At 42.5% G+C, this 23,977-nt stretch overlaps 1 protein-coding gene across 2 annotated transcripts in view; it reads left to right on the plus strand.

Moving 5' to 3' along the window:
• Window positions 1-23,659, plus strand: part of LOC143808440 (claudin-10-like) — a 113,052-nt gene extending 89,393 nt beyond the window's left edge. For both annotated transcript variants that reach the window (XM_077291111.1, XM_077291112.1), the window contains 3 exons: window positions 5,856-5,937; window positions 8,569-8,682; window positions 23,314-23,659. In XM_077291111.1, the coding sequence (XP_077147226.1) occupies window positions 5,856-5,937; window positions 8,569-8,682; window positions 23,314-23,410 (293 nt within the window). In that variant the 3' untranslated portion in view covers window positions 23,411-23,659. The remainder of the gene's footprint in view (window positions 1-5,855; window positions 5,938-8,568; window positions 8,683-23,313) is intronic.
• Window positions 23,660-23,977: the final 318 nt, after the last annotated feature.

Below are 23,977 nucleotides of genomic sequence, written 5' to 3' on the forward strand. Positions count from 1 at the left end.
CGCAAAATTTTAAAGACCAACCTGACCTGCTCCACATGCGAATCCCAATTATCAGAAAAAACCAAAATATCATCCAGATAAACAATCAAAAATTTATCCAGATACTTCCGGAAAATGTCATGCATAAAGGACTGAAAAACTGAAGGCGCATTGGAGAGCCCAAAAGGCATCACCAAGTACTCAAAATGACCTTCGGGCGTATTGAATGCGGTTTTCCATTCATCACCTTGCTTAATGCGCACAAGGTTGTACGCACCACGAAGGTCTATCTTGGTGAACCACTTGGCACCCTTAATCCGGGCAAACAAGTCAGACAACAGCGGTAAAGGATACTGAAATTTGACAGTGATCTTATTTAAAAGCCGATAATCAATACAAGGTCTCAAAGATCCGTCCTTTTTTGCCACAAAAAAGAATCCCGCACCAAGAGGGGAAGAAGACGGACGAATATGTCCTTTCTCCAGAGACTCCTTGATATATGAACGCATAGCGGTATGTTCAGGTACCGACAAATTAAACAGTCTTCCCTTAGGAAATTTACTGCCTGGGATCAAATCTATAGCACAGTCACAGTCCCTATGAGGAGGCAGTGCACTGGACTCAGACTCACTGAAGACATCCTGATAATCAGACAAATACTCCGGAACTTCCGAAGGCGTAGAAGAAGCAATAGACACAGGCAGGGAATCCCCATGAATCCCACGACAGCCCCAACTTGAGACTGACATAGCCTTCCAGTCCAGGACTGGATTATGGGTCTGTAACCATGGCAGCCCTAAAACAACCAAATCATGCATTTTATGTAAAACCAGGAAACGTATCACCTCGCGGTGTTCAGGAGTCATGCACATGGTAACCTGTGTCCAATACTGCGGTTTATTTGCTGCCAATGGTGTAGCATCAATACCCCTAAGAGGAATAGGATTTTCTAATGGTTCAAGAGTAAAACCACAGCGCTTAGCAAATGAGAGATCCATGAGACTCAGGGCAGCACCTGAATCTACAAACGCCATGACAGGATAAGATGACAGTGAGCAAATCAAAGTTACAGACAGAATAAATTTAGGTTGCAAATTACCAACGGTGACAGGACTAACAACCTTAGCTATACGTTTAGAGCATGCTGAGATAACATGTGTAGAATCACCACAGTAGTAGCACAAGCCATTCCGGCGTCTATGAATTTTCCGCTCATTTCTAGTCAGGATTCTATCACATTGCATTAAATCAGGTGTCTGTTCAGACAACACCATGAGGGAATTTGCGGTTTTGCGCTCCCGCAACCGCCGGTCAATTTGAATAGCCAGTGCCATAGTATCATTCAGACCTGTGGGAATGGGAAAACCCACCATAACATTCTTAATGGCTTCAGAAAGGCCATTTCTAAAATTAGCGGCCAGTGCACACTCGTTCCAATGTGTCAGCACGGACCATTTCCGAAATTTTTGGCAATACACTTCAGCCTCGTCCTGCCCCTGAGACATAGCCAGCAAGGCCTTTTCTGCCTGAATCTCAAGATTGGGTTCCTCATAAAGTAAACCGAGCGCCAGAAAAAACGCATCAAGATCAGCCAATGCCGGATCTCCTGGCGCCAGCGAAAAAGCCCAATCCTGAGGGTCGCCCCGTAAGAACGAAATAACAATTTTTACTTGCTGAGCAGAATCTCCAGATGAACAGGGTCTCAGGGACAAAAACAATTTACAATTATTCACGAAATTCCTAAACTTAAACCTGTCTCCGGAAAACAGTTCAGGAATCGGTATTTTAGGTTCTGACCTAGGATTTCTGATAACATAGTCTTGTATGCCCTGCACACGAGTAGCCAGCTGGTCCACACTTGTAATCAAGGTCTGGACATTCATGTCTGCAGCAAGCATAGCCACTCTGAGGTAAAGGGGAAGAAGAAAGAAAAAAAAACTCAGAATCTTCTTTCTTATAATCCCTCTTCTGCAATGCATTAAACATTTAATACTGGCCTGGCAAACTGTTATGACCCCAATGGCGAGGGTCTCAGAGGAACGTGGAAGTCTGCAGAATACAAAAATCCAGCTCATAGGGCAGTGGTAACTGGGTTGACCATATATCTACTCCTAACGCCAACACTAGAAGTAGCCGGGGATCATTCCTACGTTGATTCTAGATGACACGCGCCAGCCGGTCTAGCTACCCCTAGTAGAGGAAAACAAAGACCTTTCTTGCCTCCAGAGAAGGGGACCCCAAAGCTGGATAGAAGCCCCCCACAAATAATGACGGTTAGGTAAGAGGAAATGACAAACACAGAAATGAACCAGGTTTAGCACAGAGAGGCCCGCTTACTGATAGCAGAATAAAGAAAGGTAACTTATATGGTCAACAAAAACCCTATCAAAATCCACACTGGAAATTCAAGAACCCCCGAACCGTCTAACGGTCCGGGGGGAGAACACCAGCCCCCTAGAGCTTCCAGCAAAGGTCAGGATATCGATTTGGAACAAGCTGGACAAAAATACAAAACCAAAACAAATAGCAAAAAGCAAAAGGCAGACTTAGCTGATATAACTGGAACCAGGATCAGTAGACAAGAGCACAGCAGACTAGCTCTGATAACTACGTTGCCAGGCATTGAACTGAAGGTCCAGGGAGCTTATATAGCAACACCCCTAACTAACGACCCAGGTGCGGATAAAAGGAATGACAGAAAAACCAGTGTCAAAAAAAACTAGTAACCACTAGAGGGAGCAAAAAGCAAATTCACAACAGCAAACACCTGGAAACACATGTCACAGATATAGCATCTGGTTTGGCGATTATCGTAAGTCATGTGGCAAGGCTCGTTAAAAGGTCGATACTAACTTTAATTTAGGGTTGTTATTTCCAATGGGTGATGCTATGGTTCATATCCTCTTCCTCTCTGAAGAGACAATTTGAATATTTGAGATTAACATATTGTCTCTGGGCCCTTGTAACAAGAAAAGGGATCATCTAACCCGGGCAACCCTTTAATAAACAGTATGCATAAAAACTGTTCTGTCAACAAATGTAATTGCTGCCCAAAGTAACCAATCAGATCCCATGTGATTTGTGACAGGTTGAGGATTTGCTTCCCACCCTGGACCACCAAGAATTATTTTTTTTCCTTTGGTTACTTTGGAACAAATAGAAAAATTTCAAGATACGGTACTTTATTATAAAAGTAGAAAGCAGAGAATTTATGTGCTCTGTAGTCTGTCTATCATACCATGCCCGGCTCCTCGGACTGCTCTTGGGTTACGAATACTTTAGGATTTATGTTTGTTTGAGCCCTGCGACAATGCTATAAATTACAGATTATACACAAGTAGGACTTTGCAGGAGAAAGCAGACATTGCTGACTTTGTGAATGATTTAAGTCCTGGATAGAGCCTGTGCCAGGTAAACAGAGCTAAAAAATGCTTGATAAATATTAAATAGAACAAGAAAAAAAAAGCTTTTTGGATATTTGTATATATGTATTTGTTAGCACAATGTCAGCTCAGAATTGTATTCCAGTGAATGGGGTTGAGCTGAAATGCTAGATATTGCTCATGCACAATCAGCACAGTTTCCGTAAAATCAAAAGTTAGATTTTTTTTTTCAAATACAAGCACCTCTTTATAAGTTTTGGTATAAAATGTATGTGGACACAGAGATTTTTTGAGGTGGTCAAAAATGATGAGTAAACCACTCTAGGAAACGCTTTTTCTTCGAGTTTTTTTTAAAGAGTTTTTAGTTTCTTGAAGTGATTTTGATGAATTTTTGAACACTTTTTTGACCTGAATATTTTTTGGAATCCTCTTGTCTAATTTGGTTCAAATTCCATCAAGAGCCTCTTCAAAAAAAAGTGACATGCACTTTCCCCTAGTCATCCACCATCAAGCGCTTTTCGAAATCTGAAAAGGAAAAAATATTTGAAAGACCGCATATATAAAATGCTTTTACAATAGAAATAAATAGGAAGAGTTTTTTAAGCAATTGTTTGTGATTTTCAGGTGGTTTTTTTTAAGCAGACCCTTTCCAAAAAAAACTGTCTCAAAATTCTCTGTGTTCACATACCTTAATATCTTGAATTAGTAAAGCACCTGGTTTGCCAAAACTTCCTTCATCCTTTCTGTGCTCCTCTGAGCAGGTTTTTTGCTTGTATTGTACTGTACCTAATCAATACAGCGCTGAACGCGGATCTGTCACTAGATTTCACAATGTACACCGCATAGATTATTACACAGCTCTCATAGGCAGGTATACTTACTTTGGAAATCCATGTCACAATGGTTGTATAAACCATTCTGAAAGTTTCCAATCCGTTTCCACCCACCTAACTTGATTGACTGCTTCTCAGTGTCCCTCCTCCCTCCTGCTGCTGAGATCTGCTCAGTACAAGCTGCAGTTATCGGTCAGGCTGGGTGGGAGGAAACTGAATACACTTGGACTCATAAGCTCCCACTTTTTAGACTTATTAAATGCTCATTTTAATATTAGGATTATATAGTTATTCTAATGTGGATTTTCTAAGTAATTACATCAGCCTCATCAGGCATTGGAGATTTATTTAGTGTTGTAGCCAGTTTGTATTGTGAAATCGTGGGATAAATCTGTAATTATTCCCTGCCTGTTGGATTCTGCACGGTTTCTATGATTTCTATTAGAGGAAGTATAATCTTTACACCAGGATGTTCAAAGAGAGTAACAATGTTCTCTCGTAAGAATGGTTAGTGCCCAGAGCTCTCTTTTCTGTGTTAGGATTTGAAAACGTTTTCCGAATATTGGAGCTAGAGTTTTTTTTAGATAATATTCCAAAATCTTAAAGGGGTAGTCTACTACTAGGACAATGCCTTCTCTCTCTGAATGTTTTGCCCCTGTTAAAATGAAAACACTTATACTGACCTCCTGTGCCGAGGCCGTTCCAGGGTGTCGACTCTCCCGCTCCCGGGTCTCGCATGAGGTTGTTATGTCACGTGAGGCCGGCATCCAATCAGCACTGCCGTCACTGTCCCCGCCTTCGGATGTATAAGTAATCACGAGGAGGTGAGCGGTCAGCCGCAGCTGTCACTTGCCTTCATAAGTAAAGGTGTAATGTCTTTACCTTGGAGAAAGTGACATGACCATATAAACAGTTTGGGGGGATCATTCAGTAAGATTCCCTTTCAATCCAAAGTCACAGTTTATAATTTATTAAAAAAATAATAAAATACTATGACGTGGCCAATTATTTAAATACACCTCCCCACCTGCGTGTGGTCCCTCTATCTTCATCCCCTCCTTAATTGATTGACAGCTCTGGCTTCATAAAATCAGAGAAGGGAGGATATAGATGGAAAATAAGCAGGTGGGAAGATGTATATAAATGATTGGCCCCGCCGTGATGTCTTGAGCACTCATACTTGGTTTGCGGACTGAGTCCCTTTAATTAGTAATCATACATTAAAGGGAATCTGTCAGTAGCTTTTTGCTATATACGATAATCCAAGGACAGTATGATGTAGTGGATGAGACACAGATTTCAGCGGTGTCACTTGTTGGGCTGTTTGATGTTGTTTCCATTCAATGAAAGTTTTATCACCAGATTATCATTGCGATGACCATAGTGCACGTGAGCCCTGGTCTGACCAGCTTTCTGAGCTCTGCTACATGCTAAATCTAAAAGCTATCATTGTGTCACAACTGTTGCCCCCAGTAAGTGATACATCGTTGGAATCAGTGTCTCATTTCCTACATTATACTGCTCTCAGATGAGGTAGCAAAAACCTGGTGACAGATACCCTTTAAAAGGTACATAGAAACACAGCGATATAAAGATATTGACTGAATATGCACACAATGCCATAATGTAACACTGAGTAATCCATTACCATTCCACACAGGTCTCTGTTGCCTGGTGCCCGTATCCTGGTATGCAGCCAGTATCACGCAGCAGTTTTTTGATCCTCTCTATGGTGGAATAAAGTGAGTGTGTTTTATATAATAATATTATTAGTTCTGTAATATAATGTTGTATTATAATTTACACACATTGATCCATAAGTCAGTTTAGGATATAAAAATAGCATAGAAAGGAGTTATTTTCATCCACAGAACATGGGGTATAGTGTTCTAGGCTTCAAGTTAGAAAAGTTGTCTGCAAGTACAGAAAACATAGGTTTATGGAGTATTGGGCAGATAGATGATAGATACAATTGTAATCATGATAATTCAAGCCCCAGTGTGAATTACTGTAGTTTCAATAGCAAAAAAGTAACCTTTTTGCTGTTAAGAATAAGCCACTGAAACAAGAACAAAGTATATATCTCCACACAGCTGGTCTAACAAGTGGTCTCTCCAGGTATAATACAAATGGTGTTATTACCTCCCACTGCGGTCTCAGTTAGGCTACGTTCACATTAGCGTTGTGCGACGCAGCGTCGGGCGCCGCTGCGTCGCCGCATGCGTCATGCACCCCTATATTTAACATGGGGGCGCATGGACATGCATTGCATTTGCATTTTGTGACACATGTGTCGCTGCGGCGCACGCGTCAGGGCGCACAGGACGCAGCAAGTTGCATTTTTTGTGTGTCCAAAATCAAGCAAAAAAAGGACGCATGCGTCACAAAACGCTGCGTTGTGCATGCGTTCACATTTGCGTTGTGCGTTGCGTCGCCGACGCTGCGGCGCACATCGCAAATGTGAACGTAGCCTAAGTCAGTCCCTTCATGACAAGCGTCTCTACTACTAAGCAGAGCTCCTCCGGCAGGGTGTGTTACTTCTGGTTGAACCTCTGAGAACATTTCATGCGTTTGCTCTTTTATTTATCTTTTTCCTTGTTTGTGCAAGGTAATAATCTCTTAATTTTCGGACTACTCTTGACAATCCAAAAATACTAGTGACATGGAGATAGGGGCATACATATAAATCATGAGGCCCCATAGCAAAAGTTCTAATTGGGTCATCCCCCAAAAAATATTTGGCGACATAGGCGCGGTCATTTCTTCCAACTTTTATAGACAGTGAGAGGGACATGTCTTGTGGCACGTACACAGTTGTCATGCCCCTATCGAAGCCCCTACACCCCAAAGTGTTCTCAACCATTATCACCTTTCATGGCCATTATAGAGTAGGATGTTCCCAAAATTGCCAACCCCCCACACATAGTATGATATCCCCACAGCGAATCCTCCCTCACAATTTCATTCCACAGTTCCCACGTGTACTATAAGAAGCCCCCACAGTGCCCACAACACATGTAATATGCCCACAGCATAATGCCCTTAAAGTTCCTCTCCCACAGTATGATGTTCCCATAGTTCCCTCAAACACTATCACAGCCCCCACTCGGTATGATGGCTCCTTAGTATGATGCGGCAGTCCCTACTCAGTATAACAGACCCTCACTAAGTATGATGGATCCACAGCACTCTACTCAGTATGACGACCCCCACAGCCCCTCGCTCAGTATAATCAATCCCACATCCCCTCTCTCCGTATGATGGCCCCTACAGCCTCTCACTCAATATCAGCCCCTCATTTAGTATCATTCCTCCCCACATGCCTTTGGCTCCCTGATCCACCAGGATGCGGATACTACTGAAATTGTAAAGATGGGTCGAGAAAAGCTTGAGAAAGGCAGAGAAATCTGTTGAAACGTTTCATGCTAATGGATCAGTAAAGCCACGGTTTTTCACTTTATTTTTGGAGTGCTGCGTGTTTTTTTTTATTTTCTATTTTGGAGGTTTGGACATCACCTTAATAGGTTTTATTTCAGCCCGGGTTTTTTTGGTAGTGCTGCCAAATTGTCTTCTATTAGATAGATAGATACAGTAGATAGATAGATAGATAGATAGATAGATAGATAGATAGATAGATAGATAGATAGATAGATAGATAGATACTGTAGATACATAGATAGATACTGTAGATAGATAGATAGATACTGTAGATAGATAGATAGATACTGTAGATAGATAGATAGATACTGTAGATAGATACTGTAGATAGATAGATACTGTAGATACTGTAGATAGATAGATAGACAGATACTGTAGATAGATAGACAGATACTGTAGATAGATAGATAGATACTGTAGATAAATAGATAGATACTGTAGATAGATAGACAGATACTGTAGATAAATAGATAGATAGATAGACAGATACTGTAGATAGATAGATAGATACTGTAGATAAATAGATAGATAGATACTGTAGATAGATACTGTAGATAGATAGATAGATAGATAGATAGTTAGATACTGTAGATAAATAGATAGCTAGATACTGTAGATAGATACTGTAGATAAATAGATAGATAGATAGATAGATACTGTAGATAGATAGATAGATAGATAGACAGATACTGTAGATAAATAGATAGATAGATAGATAGATAGATAGATAGATAGATAGATAGATACTGTAGATAAATAGATAGACAGATACTGTAAATAGATAGATAGATACTGTAGATAGATAGATACTGTAGATAAATAGATAGATACTGTAGATAAATAGATACATACTATAGATAGAGAGATCGATAATTAGATACTGTAGATTAGGAATATTCTGCAGATACAATACTAATACCATATTTCCCTATCAGGTATGAGCTTGGCACTGCACTATATATTGGATGGGCTGGATCGGTACTGGCTATTCTTGGTGGTTCTCTTCTGTGTTGTTCTTACAAGAAAAAGAATAAAACTGCGAAAAAAGGGTAGGTACAATAATCACGTGTGTGTTCCTGTACAAGCATTTTACTCCTACCCAGTGCAGCACCATGACAGTACTACATACATTTAGAGTAATTGCACTCAGATGTTGAGGTCACAGCATGATAGCGAACCACAATATACATGTATCATGTGGATATTCCTCTCTTTTTTTCTAAACTGAGCATATTTACGGTAATTTTTATAACATCCTATTATAAGGGCACAGTGAGATGGCCATATAAATCGGAACAAAATGAACAGACTGGCCGGCGTCTTTCCGGACTTGGGCTTGGCAGCTTCATATATTTCTATGCAGCTGTCACTCTTGGGTCAGGAGAGCAGTGACAGTCCGTGCATTGCGGGCCAATTTATACGGCCGTCTGTCTGCGCCCTAAAAGAGACCTCCCATCCTCCCGTTTAATAATTGCGTTGTTTGCCTTTCAACCCTCTCTAGCTTTCAACTATCAATTTAAGCATGTGGAGCCCAAAAACTGGATTCCATCTTCTAGATGTGGCCTTACCAGGGATGTTTATAGGGGCAATATCACACAGGATCGCAGATTTTTATCTCACTTTTTAATCTCTCTTATCTTTATATGTCACATCTGTGTCAAGGTCACCAAATGTATTGCTTTCCATGACAGGAATAAAGCCCTTTTGTAGATATCACTCCATGAACAGCACATCTGCTTCACCCACAAATCGCCTTGATGGCTGCCAGTATCTGATGGCATGCAGGCAATAGGCAGTCCCACTCCAGAAGGGCGGCATCCAGCCTTGGTGTAAGGATATGCATTCACCTACTGCATCATTACACTTTTTTGTGAAGCAGAAATTATATGGACGATTTATGAAACTGTCTAAAGAAAAATATAATTGTTGCCTAATCAGAGCACAGCTCCCATTTTTCATGAGCACAATACAATGTGAAAGCTGTGGCGTGATTCAGTAACGAAGACAGTTTGTCTATTAGACACTTTCATAAATCTATGCTCATATCTTTAGCTACATGGGGAGGACAATCAAAGTGTAATGGTTCTCTGTCAGTGGTCACGCTCTAAAAATGGCTACCAAGGCATACCTAGCGCTAGCCGCACCTGTAAAGTTATCTGGACTTACACAGGGGCCTCTGGGTTGGGGCCACGGAGCAGGCTGCTGGCTGGTAGAAGTGGTCAGGTAGCTGGGTAAGAATCCGGAGGGCAGTCAAGTTACAAAATCAGGAGACAGATAAATAGTCAGTAAATAGGTTCAGGTCAGAACAAGAACCTCATAGATAAAACAGGGGCTGAATAGTAGCGCCAAACCAGAGGAAAAATGTGGCACCTACCAGCAGTAAGCGGAGAGCTTTAGTAGGGTGCTGTCCAATTGAGTGAAGCAGGGAGCTGATTACTCCTGCAAGTCAGCAAGTCAGCACACACTCATTCTGCCAGACAAGAAGGCGCTACCGGCACCTCCCTAATTTCCGTGGCTCTCAGTTCACAGGAAATTGAGGACTGACTTCCTGTCAACACATGAGAGCATGTACTTGGACTGGAGATCACACAACACAGCTGTCCATAATAAAGAGGTTATAGATGCAACTAGCTAGAATATTGCTGGTGACTTTACGGTACATTACATGTGCAAAAAAATTGCTGAAGTGTTACCCTAAAAATATATTTTTAAGCACACTTTCCAACCTCGGGTAACAATAATGCTAAACTTAATTTTAAGGGAACATCTATTTATTTTGACTATATAATGCTTTATGGGAAGCAATAACTTTAATGGAAAACTTTACTAATGGTCATTGTTCTAAGAACTTGTGGTTTCTAGAGAGGCGAGTCAGTAGATTTAGTAGAGTAAGCAAGTGGCGTTCAGTGGCAGTTCTAGTAAGGAGATTGTTAGACATTTAGGGCTGTACATTGCATAGTAGCTACTTGGGGAGTTGCAGAACTGGGGTGAAGATGTTCATCTGTTTGGTGCTTAATAGCGTCTCCTGCTGCCAGTCCCCAATATCAGGTCCTAATGACATCTTGTGTCACTACAATGACCTAAATGTGCAGAGCAGCTGACAATCCAGACAATATGTTAGCAGCTGACAGCGAAGTAGGCCATGGTGGCCATAACTATAGTTTAAGGGGCTTTTTAAAAATTGCCCTATAGCATGAATTATTATTTATTTCACATTTGTTAAATGACTGTTTGGTGTAGATTTTTTACTTTATTTCCCAGATGTAGCATGGTTATTGTAAGTTTTATACCTACAATATAAAGGGGAAATCCAATAAAAAATGAACCAAAATCACCCTTTAAATGGGCACCTTCTTAAAAACCTAAATCAAATCTGTATTGTGTGAACCTTACAAAAAGATGGACCTGTTCCTTCTAAGAAAAAAGTGACAGTAGATGAAATTATAATTTTTTACTCTAATATACTGTATGTCATTAGCAAATTAGATGATTTAGCTCAATATTAGGCCGGCGTCACACTCGGCGTAAGACAATACGGTCCGTATTTTACGGCCGTAATACGGCCGTAATACGGAGAAATGTTCCCAAAATAGTGATCCATAGGCAGGGTGTGTCAGCGTATTTTGCGCATGGCATCCTCCGTATGTAATCCGTATGGCATCCGTACTGCGATATTTTCTCGCAGGCTTGCAAAACCGACATCTAATGGATTTATGTGCTCAAATGTTCGGGAAAACATATATACAGTATATATATATATATATATATATATATATATATATATATATATATATATGTCATTGAGACACATATATATATAGTCTGTATTTATATTTACTACAGCGCGATATCTGTGAAAAGCCGGTAATTCAATTGCCGGCTTTTCATTTCTCCTTCCCAAACCCGACAGGATATGAGACATGGTTTACATACAGTAAACCATCTCATATCCCCATTTATTTTGCATATTCCACACTACTAATGTTAGTAGTGTGTGTATGCAAAATTTGGGCGCTGTAGCTGCTAAAATAAAGGGTTAAATGGCGGAAAAAATTGGCGTGGGCTCCCGCGCAATTTTCTCCGCCAGAGTGGTAAAGCCAGTGACTGACGGCAGATATTAATAGCCAGGAGAGGGTCCATGGTTATTGGCCCCCCCGTGGCTAAAAACATCTGCCCCCAGCCACCCTAGAAAAGGCACATCTGGAAGATGCGCCTGTTCTGGCACTTGGCCACTCTCTTCCCATTCCCGTGTAGCGGTGGGATATGGGGTAATGAAGGGTTAATGCCACCTTGCTATTGTAAGGTGACATTAAGCCAGATTAATAATGGAGAGGCGTCAATTATGACACCTATCCATTATTAATCCAATTGTTTGAAAGGGTTAAAAAACACACACACACATGATTTAAAAGTATTTTAATGAAATAAACACAGAGGTTGTTTTAATATTTTATTGCTCTCTCAATCCATTTGCAGACCCTCGCTTGGCAAAACAATAAACCCACAATATACATACCTTCTGCTGACCCGTCACGTCCCACGAGGTAATCCATCTGAAGGGGTTAAAATAATTTACAAGCAGGATCCCTGCAAATGCAGCTGTGCTCGTGCTTGTAATTCCCCGGCGAATGAAGGAAATGTAGGTCATTGACCTACATTTCCTTCAGTCGCGGTGATGCACCCCCTGGTGGATGTCCTCATATGACCTGGAGCGTGGGAAAAAGTTCCCAGGCTGCAGTTCATGAGAACATCCAGCAGGGGCGCATCACCGCGACTGAAGGAAATGTAGGTCAATGACCTACATTTCCTTCATTCGCCGGGGAATTACAAGCACGAGCACAGCTGCATTAGCAGGGCTCCTGCTTGTAAATTATTTTAACCCCTTCTGATGGATTATCTCGTGGGACGTGACGGGTCAGCAGAAGGTATGTATATTGTGGGTTTATTGTTTGTTGTGAAATTGGATTCTGGGCTCCCCCGGTGGCCACTTGTGGAATTGTACTTGTGTGCATCATCCCCTCTGTTCACCTGCTCCTATCAGGATGTGGGAGTCGCTATATAACCTTGCTCCTCTGTCAGTTTCATGCCGGTCAACAATGTAATCAGAAGCCTTCTGTGCATGTTCCTGCTACTAGACAACTCCTAGCTAAGTTGGACTTTTGTCCTTGTGTGTTTTTGCATTTTGTTCCTGTTCACAGCTGCTGTTTCGTTACTGTGTCTGGAAAGCTCTTGTGAGCGGAAATTGCCACTCTGGTGTTATGAGTTAATGCTAGAGTCTTAAAGTAATTTCTGGATGGTGTTTTGATAGGGTTTTCTGCTGACCATGAAAGTGCCCTTTCTGTCTTCATGCTATCTAGTAAGCGGACCTCGATTTTGCTAAACCTATTTTCATACTACGTTTGTCATTTCATCTAAAATCACCGCCAATATATGTGGGGGCCTCTGTCTGCCTTTTGGGAAAATTTCTCTAGAGGTGAGCCAGGACTGTCTTTTCCTCTGCTAGGATTAGGTAGTTCTCCGGCTGGCGCTGGGCATCTAGGGATAAAAACGTAGGCATGCTACCCGGCCACTTCTAGTTGTGCGGCAGGTTTAGTTCATGGTCAGTATAGTTTCCATCTTCCAAGAGCTAGTTCTCATATATGCTGGGCTATGTTCTCTCGCCATTGAGAATCATGACAGTTTGACCGGCCCAAAAAAGGGTTAAATTACTGGCTGAGAAAGGAGAGAAAAAAGAAGTCTGCTACATTTTTTTTTTTTTTTTTTTTCCCTCTAGTTCTGAGTGTGCTCTTAATTGAATCACTTGCTAGTCTGCCTATACTGCAGCCTTCCTCTCTTTCTCTCCTTCTAATCCTTGAATGGCTCTGTGTTCACCTGTTTCAAATGGATCTTCAGAGTGTAGCTACAGGTTTGAATAATCTCGCCACAAAGGTACAAAATTTGCAAGATTTTGTTGTTCATGCACCTATGTCTGAGCCTAGAATTCCTTTGCCTGAATTCTTCTCGGGGAATAGATCTCACTTTCAAAATTTTAAAAATAATTGCAAATTGTTTTTGTCCCTGAAGTCTCGCTCTGCCGGAGACCCTGCACAGCAGGTCAGGATTGTAATTTCCTTGCTCCGGGGCGACCCTCAGGACTGGGCTTTTGCATTGGCACCAGGGGATCCTGCGTTGCTCAATGTGGATGCGTTTTTTCTGGCCTTGGGGTTGCTTTATGAGGAACCTCATTTAGAGCTTCAGGCGGAAAAGGCCTTGATGTCCTTGTCTCAGGGGCAAGATGAAGCTGGAATATACTGCCAAAAATTCCGCAAATGGTCTGTGCTTACTCAGTGGAATGAGTGCGCCCTGGCGGCGATTTTCAGAGAAGGTCTCTCTGATGCCATTAAGGATGTTATGGTGGGGTTCCCTGTGCCTGCGAGTCTGAATGAGTCCATGACGATGGCTATTCAGATCGATAGGCGTCTGCGGGAGCGCAAACCTGTGCACCATTTGGCGGTGTCTACTGAGAAAACGCCAGAAAATATGCAATGTGATAGAATTCTGTCCAGAAGCGAGCGGCAGAATTTTAGATGAAAAAATGGGTTGTGCTTCTATTGTGGTGATTCAACTCATGTTATATCAGCATGCTTTAAGCGTACTAAGAAGCCTGACAAGTCTGTTTCAATTAGCACTTTACAGTCTAAGTTTATTCTATCTGTGACCCTGATTTGTTCTTTGTCATCTATTACCGCGGACGCCTATGTCGACTCTGGCGCTGCTTTGAGTCTTATGGATTGGTCCTTTGCCAAACGCTGTGGGTATGATTTGGAGCCATTGGAGGCTCCGATACCTCTGAAAGGGATTGACTCCACCCCATTGGCTAGTAATAAACCACAATACTGGACACAAGTGACTATGCGTGTTAATCCGGATCACCAGGAGGTTATTCGCTTTCTGGTGCTGTATAATCTACATGATGTTTTGGTGCTGGGATTGCCATGGCTGCAATCTCATAACCCAGTCCTCGACTGGAGAGCTATGTCTGTGTTAAGCTGGGGATGTAAAGGAACTCATGGGGACGTACCTTTGGTTTCCATTTCATCATCTATTCCCTCTGAGATTCCTGAATTCTTGTCTGACTTTCGTGACGTTTTTGAAGAACCCAAGGTTGGTTCACTACCTCCGCACCGGGAGTGCGATTGTGCCATAGACTTGATCCCGGGTAGTAAATACCCTAAGGGTCGTTTATTTAATCTGTCTGTGCCTGAACACGCGGCTATGCGAGAATATATAAAGGAGTCCTTGGAAAAGGGACATATTCGTCCTTCGTCATCTCCCTTAGGAGCCGGTTTTTTCTTTGTGTCTAAGAAAGACGGCTCTTTGAGGCCGTGTATTGATTATCGACTTTTGAATAAAATCACGGTTAAATATCAATATCCGTTACCACTGCTTACTGATTTGTTTGCTCGTATAAAGGGGGCCAAGTGGTTCTCTAAGATTGATCTCCGTGGGGCGTATAATTTGGTGCGAATCAAGCAGGGGGATGAGTGGAAAACCGCATTTAATACGCCCGAGGGCCATTTTGAGTATTTGGTGATGCCTTTTGGTCTTTCAAATGCCCCTTCAGTCTTCCAGTCCTTTATGCATGACATTTTCCGCGATTATTTGGATAAATTTATGATTGTGTATCTGGATGATATTCTGATTTTTTCGGATGACTGGGACTCTCATGTCCAGCAGGTCAGGAGGGTTTTTCAGGTTTTGCGGTCTAATTCCTTGTGTGTGAAGGGTTCTAAGTGTGTTTTTGGGGTTCAAAAGATTTCCTTCTTGGGATACATTTTTTCCCCCTCTTCCATCGAGATGGATCCTGTCAAGGTTCAGGCTATTGGTGATTGGACGCAACCCTCTTCTCTTAAGAGTCTTCAGAAATTTTTGGGCTTTGCTAACTTTTATCGTCGATTTATTGCTGGTTTTTCTGATGTTGTAAAACCATTGACTGATTTGACTAAGAAGGGTGCTGATGTTGCTGATTGGTCCCCTGATGCTGTGGAGGCCTTTCGGGAGCTCAAGCGCCGCTTTTCTTCCGCCCCAGTGTTGCGTCAGCCTGATGTTGCTCTTCCTTTTCAGGTTGAGGTCGACGCTTCTGAAATCGGAGCTGGGGCGGTGTTGTCACAGAGAAGTTCCGACTGCTCCGTGATGAGACCTTGTGCCTTTTTTTCCCGTAAATTTTCGCCCGCCGAGCGGAATTATGATATTGGGAATCGGGAGCTTTTGGCCATGAAGTGGGCTTTTGAGGAGTGGCGTCACTGGCTTGAGGGGGCCAGACATCAGGTGGTGGTATTGACTGACCACAAAAATTTAATTTACCTTGAGTCTGCCAGGCGCCTGAATCCTAGACAGGCGCGCTGGTCGTTGTTTTTCTCTCGGTTTAATTTTGTGGTGTCTTACCTACCGGGTTCTAAGAATGTTAAGGCGGATGCCCTTTCTAGGAGTTTTGAGCCTGACTCCCCTGGTAATTCTGAGCCCACAGGTATCCTTAAAGATGGAGTGATATTGTCTGCCGTTTCTCCAGACCTGCGGCGGGCCTTGCAGGAGTTTCAGGCGGATAGACCTGATCGTTGCCCACCTGGTAGACTGTTTGTTCCTGATGATTGGACCAGTAGAGTCATCTCTGAGGTTCATTCTTCTGCGTTGGCAGGTCATCCTGGAATCTTTGGTACCAGGGATTTGGTGGCAAGGTCCTTCTGGTGGCCTTCCCTGTCACGAGATGTGCGAGGCTTTGTGCAGTCTTGTGACGTTTGTGCTCGGGCCAAGCCTTGTTGTTCTCGGGCTAGTGGATTGTTGTTGCCCTTGCCTATCCCGAAGAGGCCTTGGACGCACATCTCGATGGATTTTATTTCGGATCTGCCTGTTTCTCAGAAGATGTCTGTCATCTGGGTGGTGTGTGACCGTTTCTCTAAGATGGTCCATCTGGTTCCCTTGCCTAAGTTGCCTTCTTCTTCCGAGTTGGTTCCTCTGTTTTTTCAAAATGTTGTTCGTTTGCATGGTATTCCGGAGAATATCGTTTCTGACAGAGGGACCCAATTCGTGTCTAGATTTTGGCGGGCATTCTGTGCTAGGATGGGCATAGATTTGTCTTTTTCGTCTGCTTTCCATCCTCAGACTAATGGCCAGACCGAGCGGACTAATCAGACCTTGGAGACATATTTGAGGTGTTTTGTGTCTGCGGATCAGGATGATTGGGTTGCTTTTTTGCCTTTGGCGGAGTTCGCCCTCAATAATCGGGCCAGCTCTGCCACCTTGGTGTCCCCGTTTTTCTGTAATTCGGGGTTTCATCCTCGATTTTCCTCCGGTCAAGTGGAATCTTCGGATTGTCCTGGAGTGGATGCTGTGGTGGAGAGGTTGCATCAGATTTGGGGGCAGGTGGTGGACAATTTGAAGTTGTCCCAGGAGAAGACTCAGCTTTTTGCCAACCGCCGTCGTCGTGTTGGTCCTCGGCTTTGTGTTGGGGACTTGGTGTGGTTGTCTTCTCGTTTTGTCCCTATGAGGGTTTCTTCTCCTAAGTTTAAGCCTCGGTTCATCGGCCCGTACAAGATATTGGAGATTCTTAACCCTGTGTCCTTCCGTTTGGACCTCCCTGCATCCTTTTCGATTCATAATGTTTTTCATCGGTCATTGTTGCGCAGGTATGAGGTACCGGCTGTGCCTTCCGTTGAGCCTCCTGCTCCGGTGTTGGTTGAGGGTGAGTTGGAGTACGTTGTGGAAAAGATCTTAGACTCTCGTGTTTCCAGACGGAAACTCCAGTATCTGGTCAAATGGAAGGGATACGGTCAGGAGGATAATTCTTGGGTCACTGCCTCTGATGTTCATGCCTCCGATCTTGTCCGTGCCTTTCATAGGGCTCGTCCTGATCGCCCTGGTGGTTCTGGTGAGGGTTCGGTGCCCCCTCCTTGAGGGGGGGGTACTGTTGTGAAATTGGATTCTGGGCTCCCCCGGTGGCCACTTGTGGAATTGTACTTGTGTGCATCATCCCCTCTGTTCACCTGCTCCTATCAGGATGTGGGAGTCGCTATATAACCTTGCTCCTCTGTCAGTTTCATGCCGGTCAACAATGTAATCAGAAGCCTTCTGTGCATGTTCCTGCTACTAGACAACTCCTAGCTAAGTTGGACTTTTGTCCTTGTGTGTTTTTGCATTTTGTTCCTGTTCACAGCTGCTGTTTCGTTACTGTGTCTGGAAAGCTCTTGTGAGCGGAAATTGCCACTCTGGTGTTATGAGTTAATGCTAGAGTCTTAAAGTAATTTCTGGATGGTGTTTTGATAGGGTTTTCTGCTGACCATGAAAGTGCCCTTTCTGTCTTCATGCTATCTAGTAAGCGGACCTCGATTTTGCTAAACCTATTTTCATACTACGTTTGTCATTTCATCTAAAATCACCGCCAATATATGTGGGGGCCTCTGTCTGCCTTTTGGGAAAATTTCTCTAGAGGTGAGCCAGGACTGTCTTTTCCTCTGCTAGGATTAGGTAGTTCTCCGGCTGGCGCTGGGCATCTAGGGATAAAAACGTAGGCATGCTACCCGGCCACTTCTAGTTGTGCGGCAGGTTTAGTTCATGGTCAGTATAGTTTCCATCTTCCAAGAGCTAGTTCTCATATATGCTGGGCTATGTTCTCTCGCCATTGAGAATCATGACAATTGTTTTGCCAAGCGAGGGTCTGCAAATGGATAGAGAGAGCAATAAAATATTAAAACAACCGCTGTGTTTATTTCATTAAAATACTTTTAAATCATGTGTGTGTGTGTGTTTTAACCCTTTCAAACAATTGGATTAATAATGGATAGGTGTCATAATTGACGCCTTTCCATTATTAATCTGGCTTAATGTCACCTTAAAATAGCAAGGTGGCATTAACCCTTCATTACCCCATATCCCACCGCTACACGGGAGTGGGAAGAGAGTGGCCAAGTGCCAGAATAGGCGCATCTTCCAGATGTGCCTTTTCTGGGGTGGCTGGGGGCAGATGTTTTTAGCCACGGGGGGGCCAATAACCATGGACCCTCTCCTGGCTATTAATATCTGCCGTCAGTCACTGGCTTTACCACTCTGGCGGAGAAAATTGCGCGGGAGCCCACGCCAATTTGTTCCGCCATTTAACCCTTTATTTTAGCAGCTACAGCGCTGAAATTTTGCACATACACACTACTAACATTAGTAGTGTGGAATATGCAAAAAAAAAGGGGATATGAGATTGTTTACTGTATGTAAACCATGTCTCATATCCTGTCGGGTTGGGGAAGGAGAAATGAAAAGCCGGCAATTGAATTACTGACTTTTCACTAACACCGCTGTGTATTTCTCGCAAGTCACACTGCTGGTCCGTGTGGAATCCATATTTTTCTCGCCCCCATAGACTTTCATTGGCGATTTTTTTTGCGCAATACGCTGACAAACGCAGCATGCTGCGATTTTGTACGGCCGTAGAAAGCCGTATATTACGGATCCGTAATATACGGCTGATAGGACGAGACCCATTGAGAAGCATTGTGCCGTATGTTATGCGAGTTTTACGTACGTAGTTTCTGCGCTCTTACGTCCGTAAAACTCGCATGTGTGACGGCGGCCTTACAGGGAAGCCGGTTTTGCTTTCACTGGACCTGGTAGAGCACAGCTCTGATGAGATTCTCTTCTCTAAAAGATGCCAATGCGAGGGGGACGATGTCAGATTCTAAGATCTGGTCGGGGCCTGTTTTGCCCTTTGGATTAACTTGTTGGTCAATAAAACACAATGGGTAAATCGGATCAGCTATTTTCTTTCATAAATTTGGAAATAGCAAAGAACAAACATGGTGAATTAATTCATCAATGCATATCAGCCATGATCTTGGATGACCTTGTGTATTATTCAGCACAGAAAAAGAAGCCTAAGCTTCTTCTAAAGGGTTAATCTGCTAGAGTTGGACATAGCTGCTTGTAAAAGCTTAAAGGGAACCTGTCACCCCCCTGGGGTTTGTAACTAAAAGAGCCACCTTGTGCTGCACTAATGCTGCATTCTGACAAGGTGGCTCTTTTAGTTCGGGTCCCTGGCACTGCTGAAATAATCGCTTTTGAAATTTGTCCCTCATACCTGTGAAATCATAGTAACATAGTTACATAGTTATTAAGGTTGAAGGAAGACTTTAAGTCCCTCTAGTTCAACCCATAGCCTAACCTAACATGCCCTAACATGTTGATCCAGAGGAAGGCAAAAAAAACCCATGTGGCAAAGAGTAAGCTCCACATTGGGGAAAAAAATTCCTTCCCGACTCCACATACGGCAATCAGACTAGTTCCCTGGATCAACGCCCTATCAAGGAACCCAGTGTATATAACCTGTAACATTATACTTTTCAAGAAAGGCATCCAGTCCCTTCTTAAATTTAAGTAATGAATCACTCATTACAACATCATACGGCAGAGAGTTCCATAGTCTCACTGCTCTTACAGTAAAGAATCCGCATCTGTGATTATGCTTAAACGTTCTTTCCTCCAGACGTAGAGGATGCCCCCTTGTCCCTGTCTCAGGTCTATGATTAAAAAGATCATCAGAAAGGTCTTTGTACTGTCCCCTCATATATGTATACATTAACATAAGATCACCCCTTAGCCTTCGTTTTTCCAAACTAAATAGCCCCAAGTGTAATAATCTATCTTGGTATTGCAGACCCCCCAGTCCTCTAATAACCTTGGTCGCTCTTCTCTGCACCCGCTCTAGTTCAGCTATGTCTTTCTTATACACCGGACACCAGAACTGTGCACAGTATTCTAAGTGTGGTCAAACTAGTGACTTGTATAGAGGTAAAATTATGTTCTCCTCATGAGCATCTATGCCTCTTTTAATGCATCCCATTATTTTATTTGCCTTTGTAGCAGCTGCCTGACACTGGCCACTAAATGTGAGTTTGTCATCCACCCATACTCCCAGGTCTTTTTCATTGACGGTTTTGCCCAGAGTTTTAGAATTAAGCACATAGTTATACATCTTATTACTTCTACCCAAGTGCATGACCTTACATTTATCCCCATTAAAGCTCATTTGCCATTTATCAGCCCAAGCTTCTAGTTTACATAAATCATCCTGTAATATAAAATTGTCCTCCTCTGTATTGTTTACCCTGCAGAGTTTAGTGTCATCTGCAAATATTGAAATTCCACTCTGTATGCCCCCTACAAGACCATTAATAAATATGTTAAAAATAAGAGGGCCCAATACTGACCCCTGTGGTACCCCACTGCTAACCGCGACCCAGTCCGAGTGTGCTCCATTAATAACCACCCTTTGTTTCCTATCCCTGAGCCAGCTCTTAACCCACTTACACATATTTTCCGCTATCCCCATTATTCTTACTTTATGTATCAACCTTTTGTGTGGCACCGTATCAAAAGCTTTGGAATAGTCCATATACACTACGTCCACCGCATTCCCTTGGTCCAGTCCGAAACTTACCTCTTCATAGAAATTGATCAGATTATCGTCCGGGGGCAGGTCTTTCCCCCTAATCCAGACGGGCGACCAATCAGCGACGGGCACAGTCCGGCCGCGAAATGACCACTCCCTACTTTCCTGCAGTCAGTGCCCCCTCCTTACTCCCCCCCAATCAGCGCCCGCCACCCACATAGCGTTGCAGCAGTCCGTTAAACCAACTACGTTACACCGCGGCATAACGCGGTGTAACGCATTCTGTTAACGCTATTAACCCTATGTGATGAACTTTTTACTATTGATGCTGCCTATGCAGCATCAATAGTAATAAGATCTAATGTTAAAAATAATTAAAAAAACAAATCGTGCTATTCTCACCTTCCGGCGCCTTTCCTGTTCCTCGCGACGCTCTGGGCCATGCATTGCGATCTCGTGAGATGATGACGTAGTGCTCTCGCGAGACCCCTACATCATCATCTCGCGCGACCGCAATGCATTCTTGGGACTGGAGCGTTGCGAGGAGCATTGCTAAACGCCTCACCTGGATCCATTGGCCGCCGGAGGGTGAGTATATAACTATTTTTTATTTTATTTATTTTTTTAACAGGGATATGATGCCCACACTGCTATATAGTACTTGGGCTGTGTTATATACTGCGTGGCTGCTATATACTACGTGGGCAGTGTTATATACTACGTGGGCTGTGCTATATATTATGTGGACAGTGTTATATACTACGTGGGCAGTGTTATATACTGCGTGGGCTGTGTTATATACTACGTGGGCTGTGTTATATACTGCATGGGCAGTGTTATATACTACGTGGGCAGTGCTATATACTACGTGGGCAGTGTTATATACTACGTGGGCAGTGTTATATACTATGTGGGCAGTGTTATATACTATGTGGGCAGTGTTATATACTACGTGGGCAGTGTTATATACTGCGTGGGCTGTGTTATATACTACGTGGGCAGTGTTATATACTACGTGGGCAGTGTTATATACTACGTGGGCAGTGTTATATACTATGTGGGCTGTGTTATATATTACATGGGCTGCGCTATATATTACTTGGGCTGTGTTATATACTACGTGGCTGTGTTATGTACTATGTGGGCAGTGTTATATGCTAAGTGGCTGCTATATACTAAGTGGCTGCTATATACTACATGGCTATGCTATATACTACGTGGCTGTGCTATATACTACGTGGCTGTCTGTGTTACGTGGGCTGTGTTATATACTGTGTGGGCTGTGTTATATACTACGTGGGCTGTGTTATATATTACGTTGGTTGTGCTATATATTACGTGGGCTGTGTTATATACTACGCGGCTGTGCTATATACTACATGGGCAGTGTTATATACTAAGTGGCTGCTATATACTAAGTGGCTGCTATATACTACATGGCTGTGCTATATACTACGTGGCTGTGTTATATACTACATGGGCTGTGTTATATACTATGTGGCTGCTATATACTACGTGGCTCCTATATACTACGTGACTGTGCTATATACTACGTGGCTGTCTGTGTTACATGGGCTGTGCTATATACTATGTGGCTGCTATATACATACATACATATTCAAGAATACCCGATGCGTTAGAATCGGGCCACCATCTAGTACAATATAAAGGAGATATAACCCTCTCATCTGTCCATATGAGTGCAAAGGATCCAAATTCGAGGATGATAGCAGTCCAAAACATGCTTGATTCAGGACTTCAATAAAATTGAAACTTTTATTGAAATCCAGTTAAAATCGTATTCATGACTCCTAAATCATAAGTTATGTTATGGTTATAATAAAGAAGTCTTGCACTTTGAAACGCGCCATCAACCTATTATTCTCCAAATGGATTTTCCTCTGATACGATTGTACCATTGTACCAAAATGGTGGATTTCAGTAAAAGTTTAAATTTTATCGAATTACTGGTTCAAGCTTGTTTTGGACTGACTGCTTCTTATTATACAATACCTGGTATACTTACGAGTGAGCATGGAATGTATTTTTTTAATATGTGACAAAAAAGAATCTATAAGCCTCCATACCAAATCAGACACATATGGGGACATCAGAACAGACCCCCTTGCACTTGACAGGGAACCTGACTTTGTACGAGACATCTGTAATATGGCAGTGTGTATTCCACTACCGAGAATCTTCATTGACAGCCATATGTCTCTACACCCTGATAACACATGTAATTTAAGCATTTTTCTCTTTCTTGCAGAGGCAATATATACAACTACAACAAGCCACCTGACAATGAGTTCATGCAGTTCAAAGAGATGAGAGAAAGTACTTCAACTTCTAAAGCTTATGTCTAGCCCTTGATCAGTAGTCGCCTGCCGGAGATGCATTTAGCCATTTTATACTGAATCTTTTTCTTTTTAATGTGAAGATCTATGTATTGTTTTTATAAGTGCACACGATTGTTACTGGTACACTACATGGGAAGGACAAGAATAAGGGCGAGTGTTCAGGATAATTCTGCAAATCTTAGCATTATGTTTTATACCTGGTGACTGTTTGTATATTTGTATGACATTGGGGACCAGTAAACGTTTTAATGCAGATCAGTGATGTTTGTTTCATTATTTATATCAATTTCATCTTCAATTCCTTGACTAAAAGTTGAGTTCAAAGTAAAGATTATCCTGAAGAAGTAAATAATGGCATATATAGTCTTTACTTTTTTGTTATTTTTTAGTACTCGTGGCCAGCCCAACAGTTTTATGTTTGTTTGTTTTTATGTTTATGTTTGTTTTTCTCATTTAAAAAATCATACTTGCCAACTCTCCCAAATTGTCTTTGAGACTCACCGAGAAAAGGGAGCCATCCCTGAAAATGTTGGCAAACTTACTAAGTACCAATAAAGCCATATTAATTCCCAA

This window comes from Ranitomeya variabilis, chromosome 2 (assembly GCF_051348905.1).
Source record: "Ranitomeya variabilis isolate aRanVar5 chromosome 2, aRanVar5.hap1, whole genome shotgun sequence".
Taxonomy (NCBI): Eukaryota; Metazoa; Chordata; class Amphibia; order Anura; family Dendrobatidae; genus Ranitomeya; species Ranitomeya variabilis.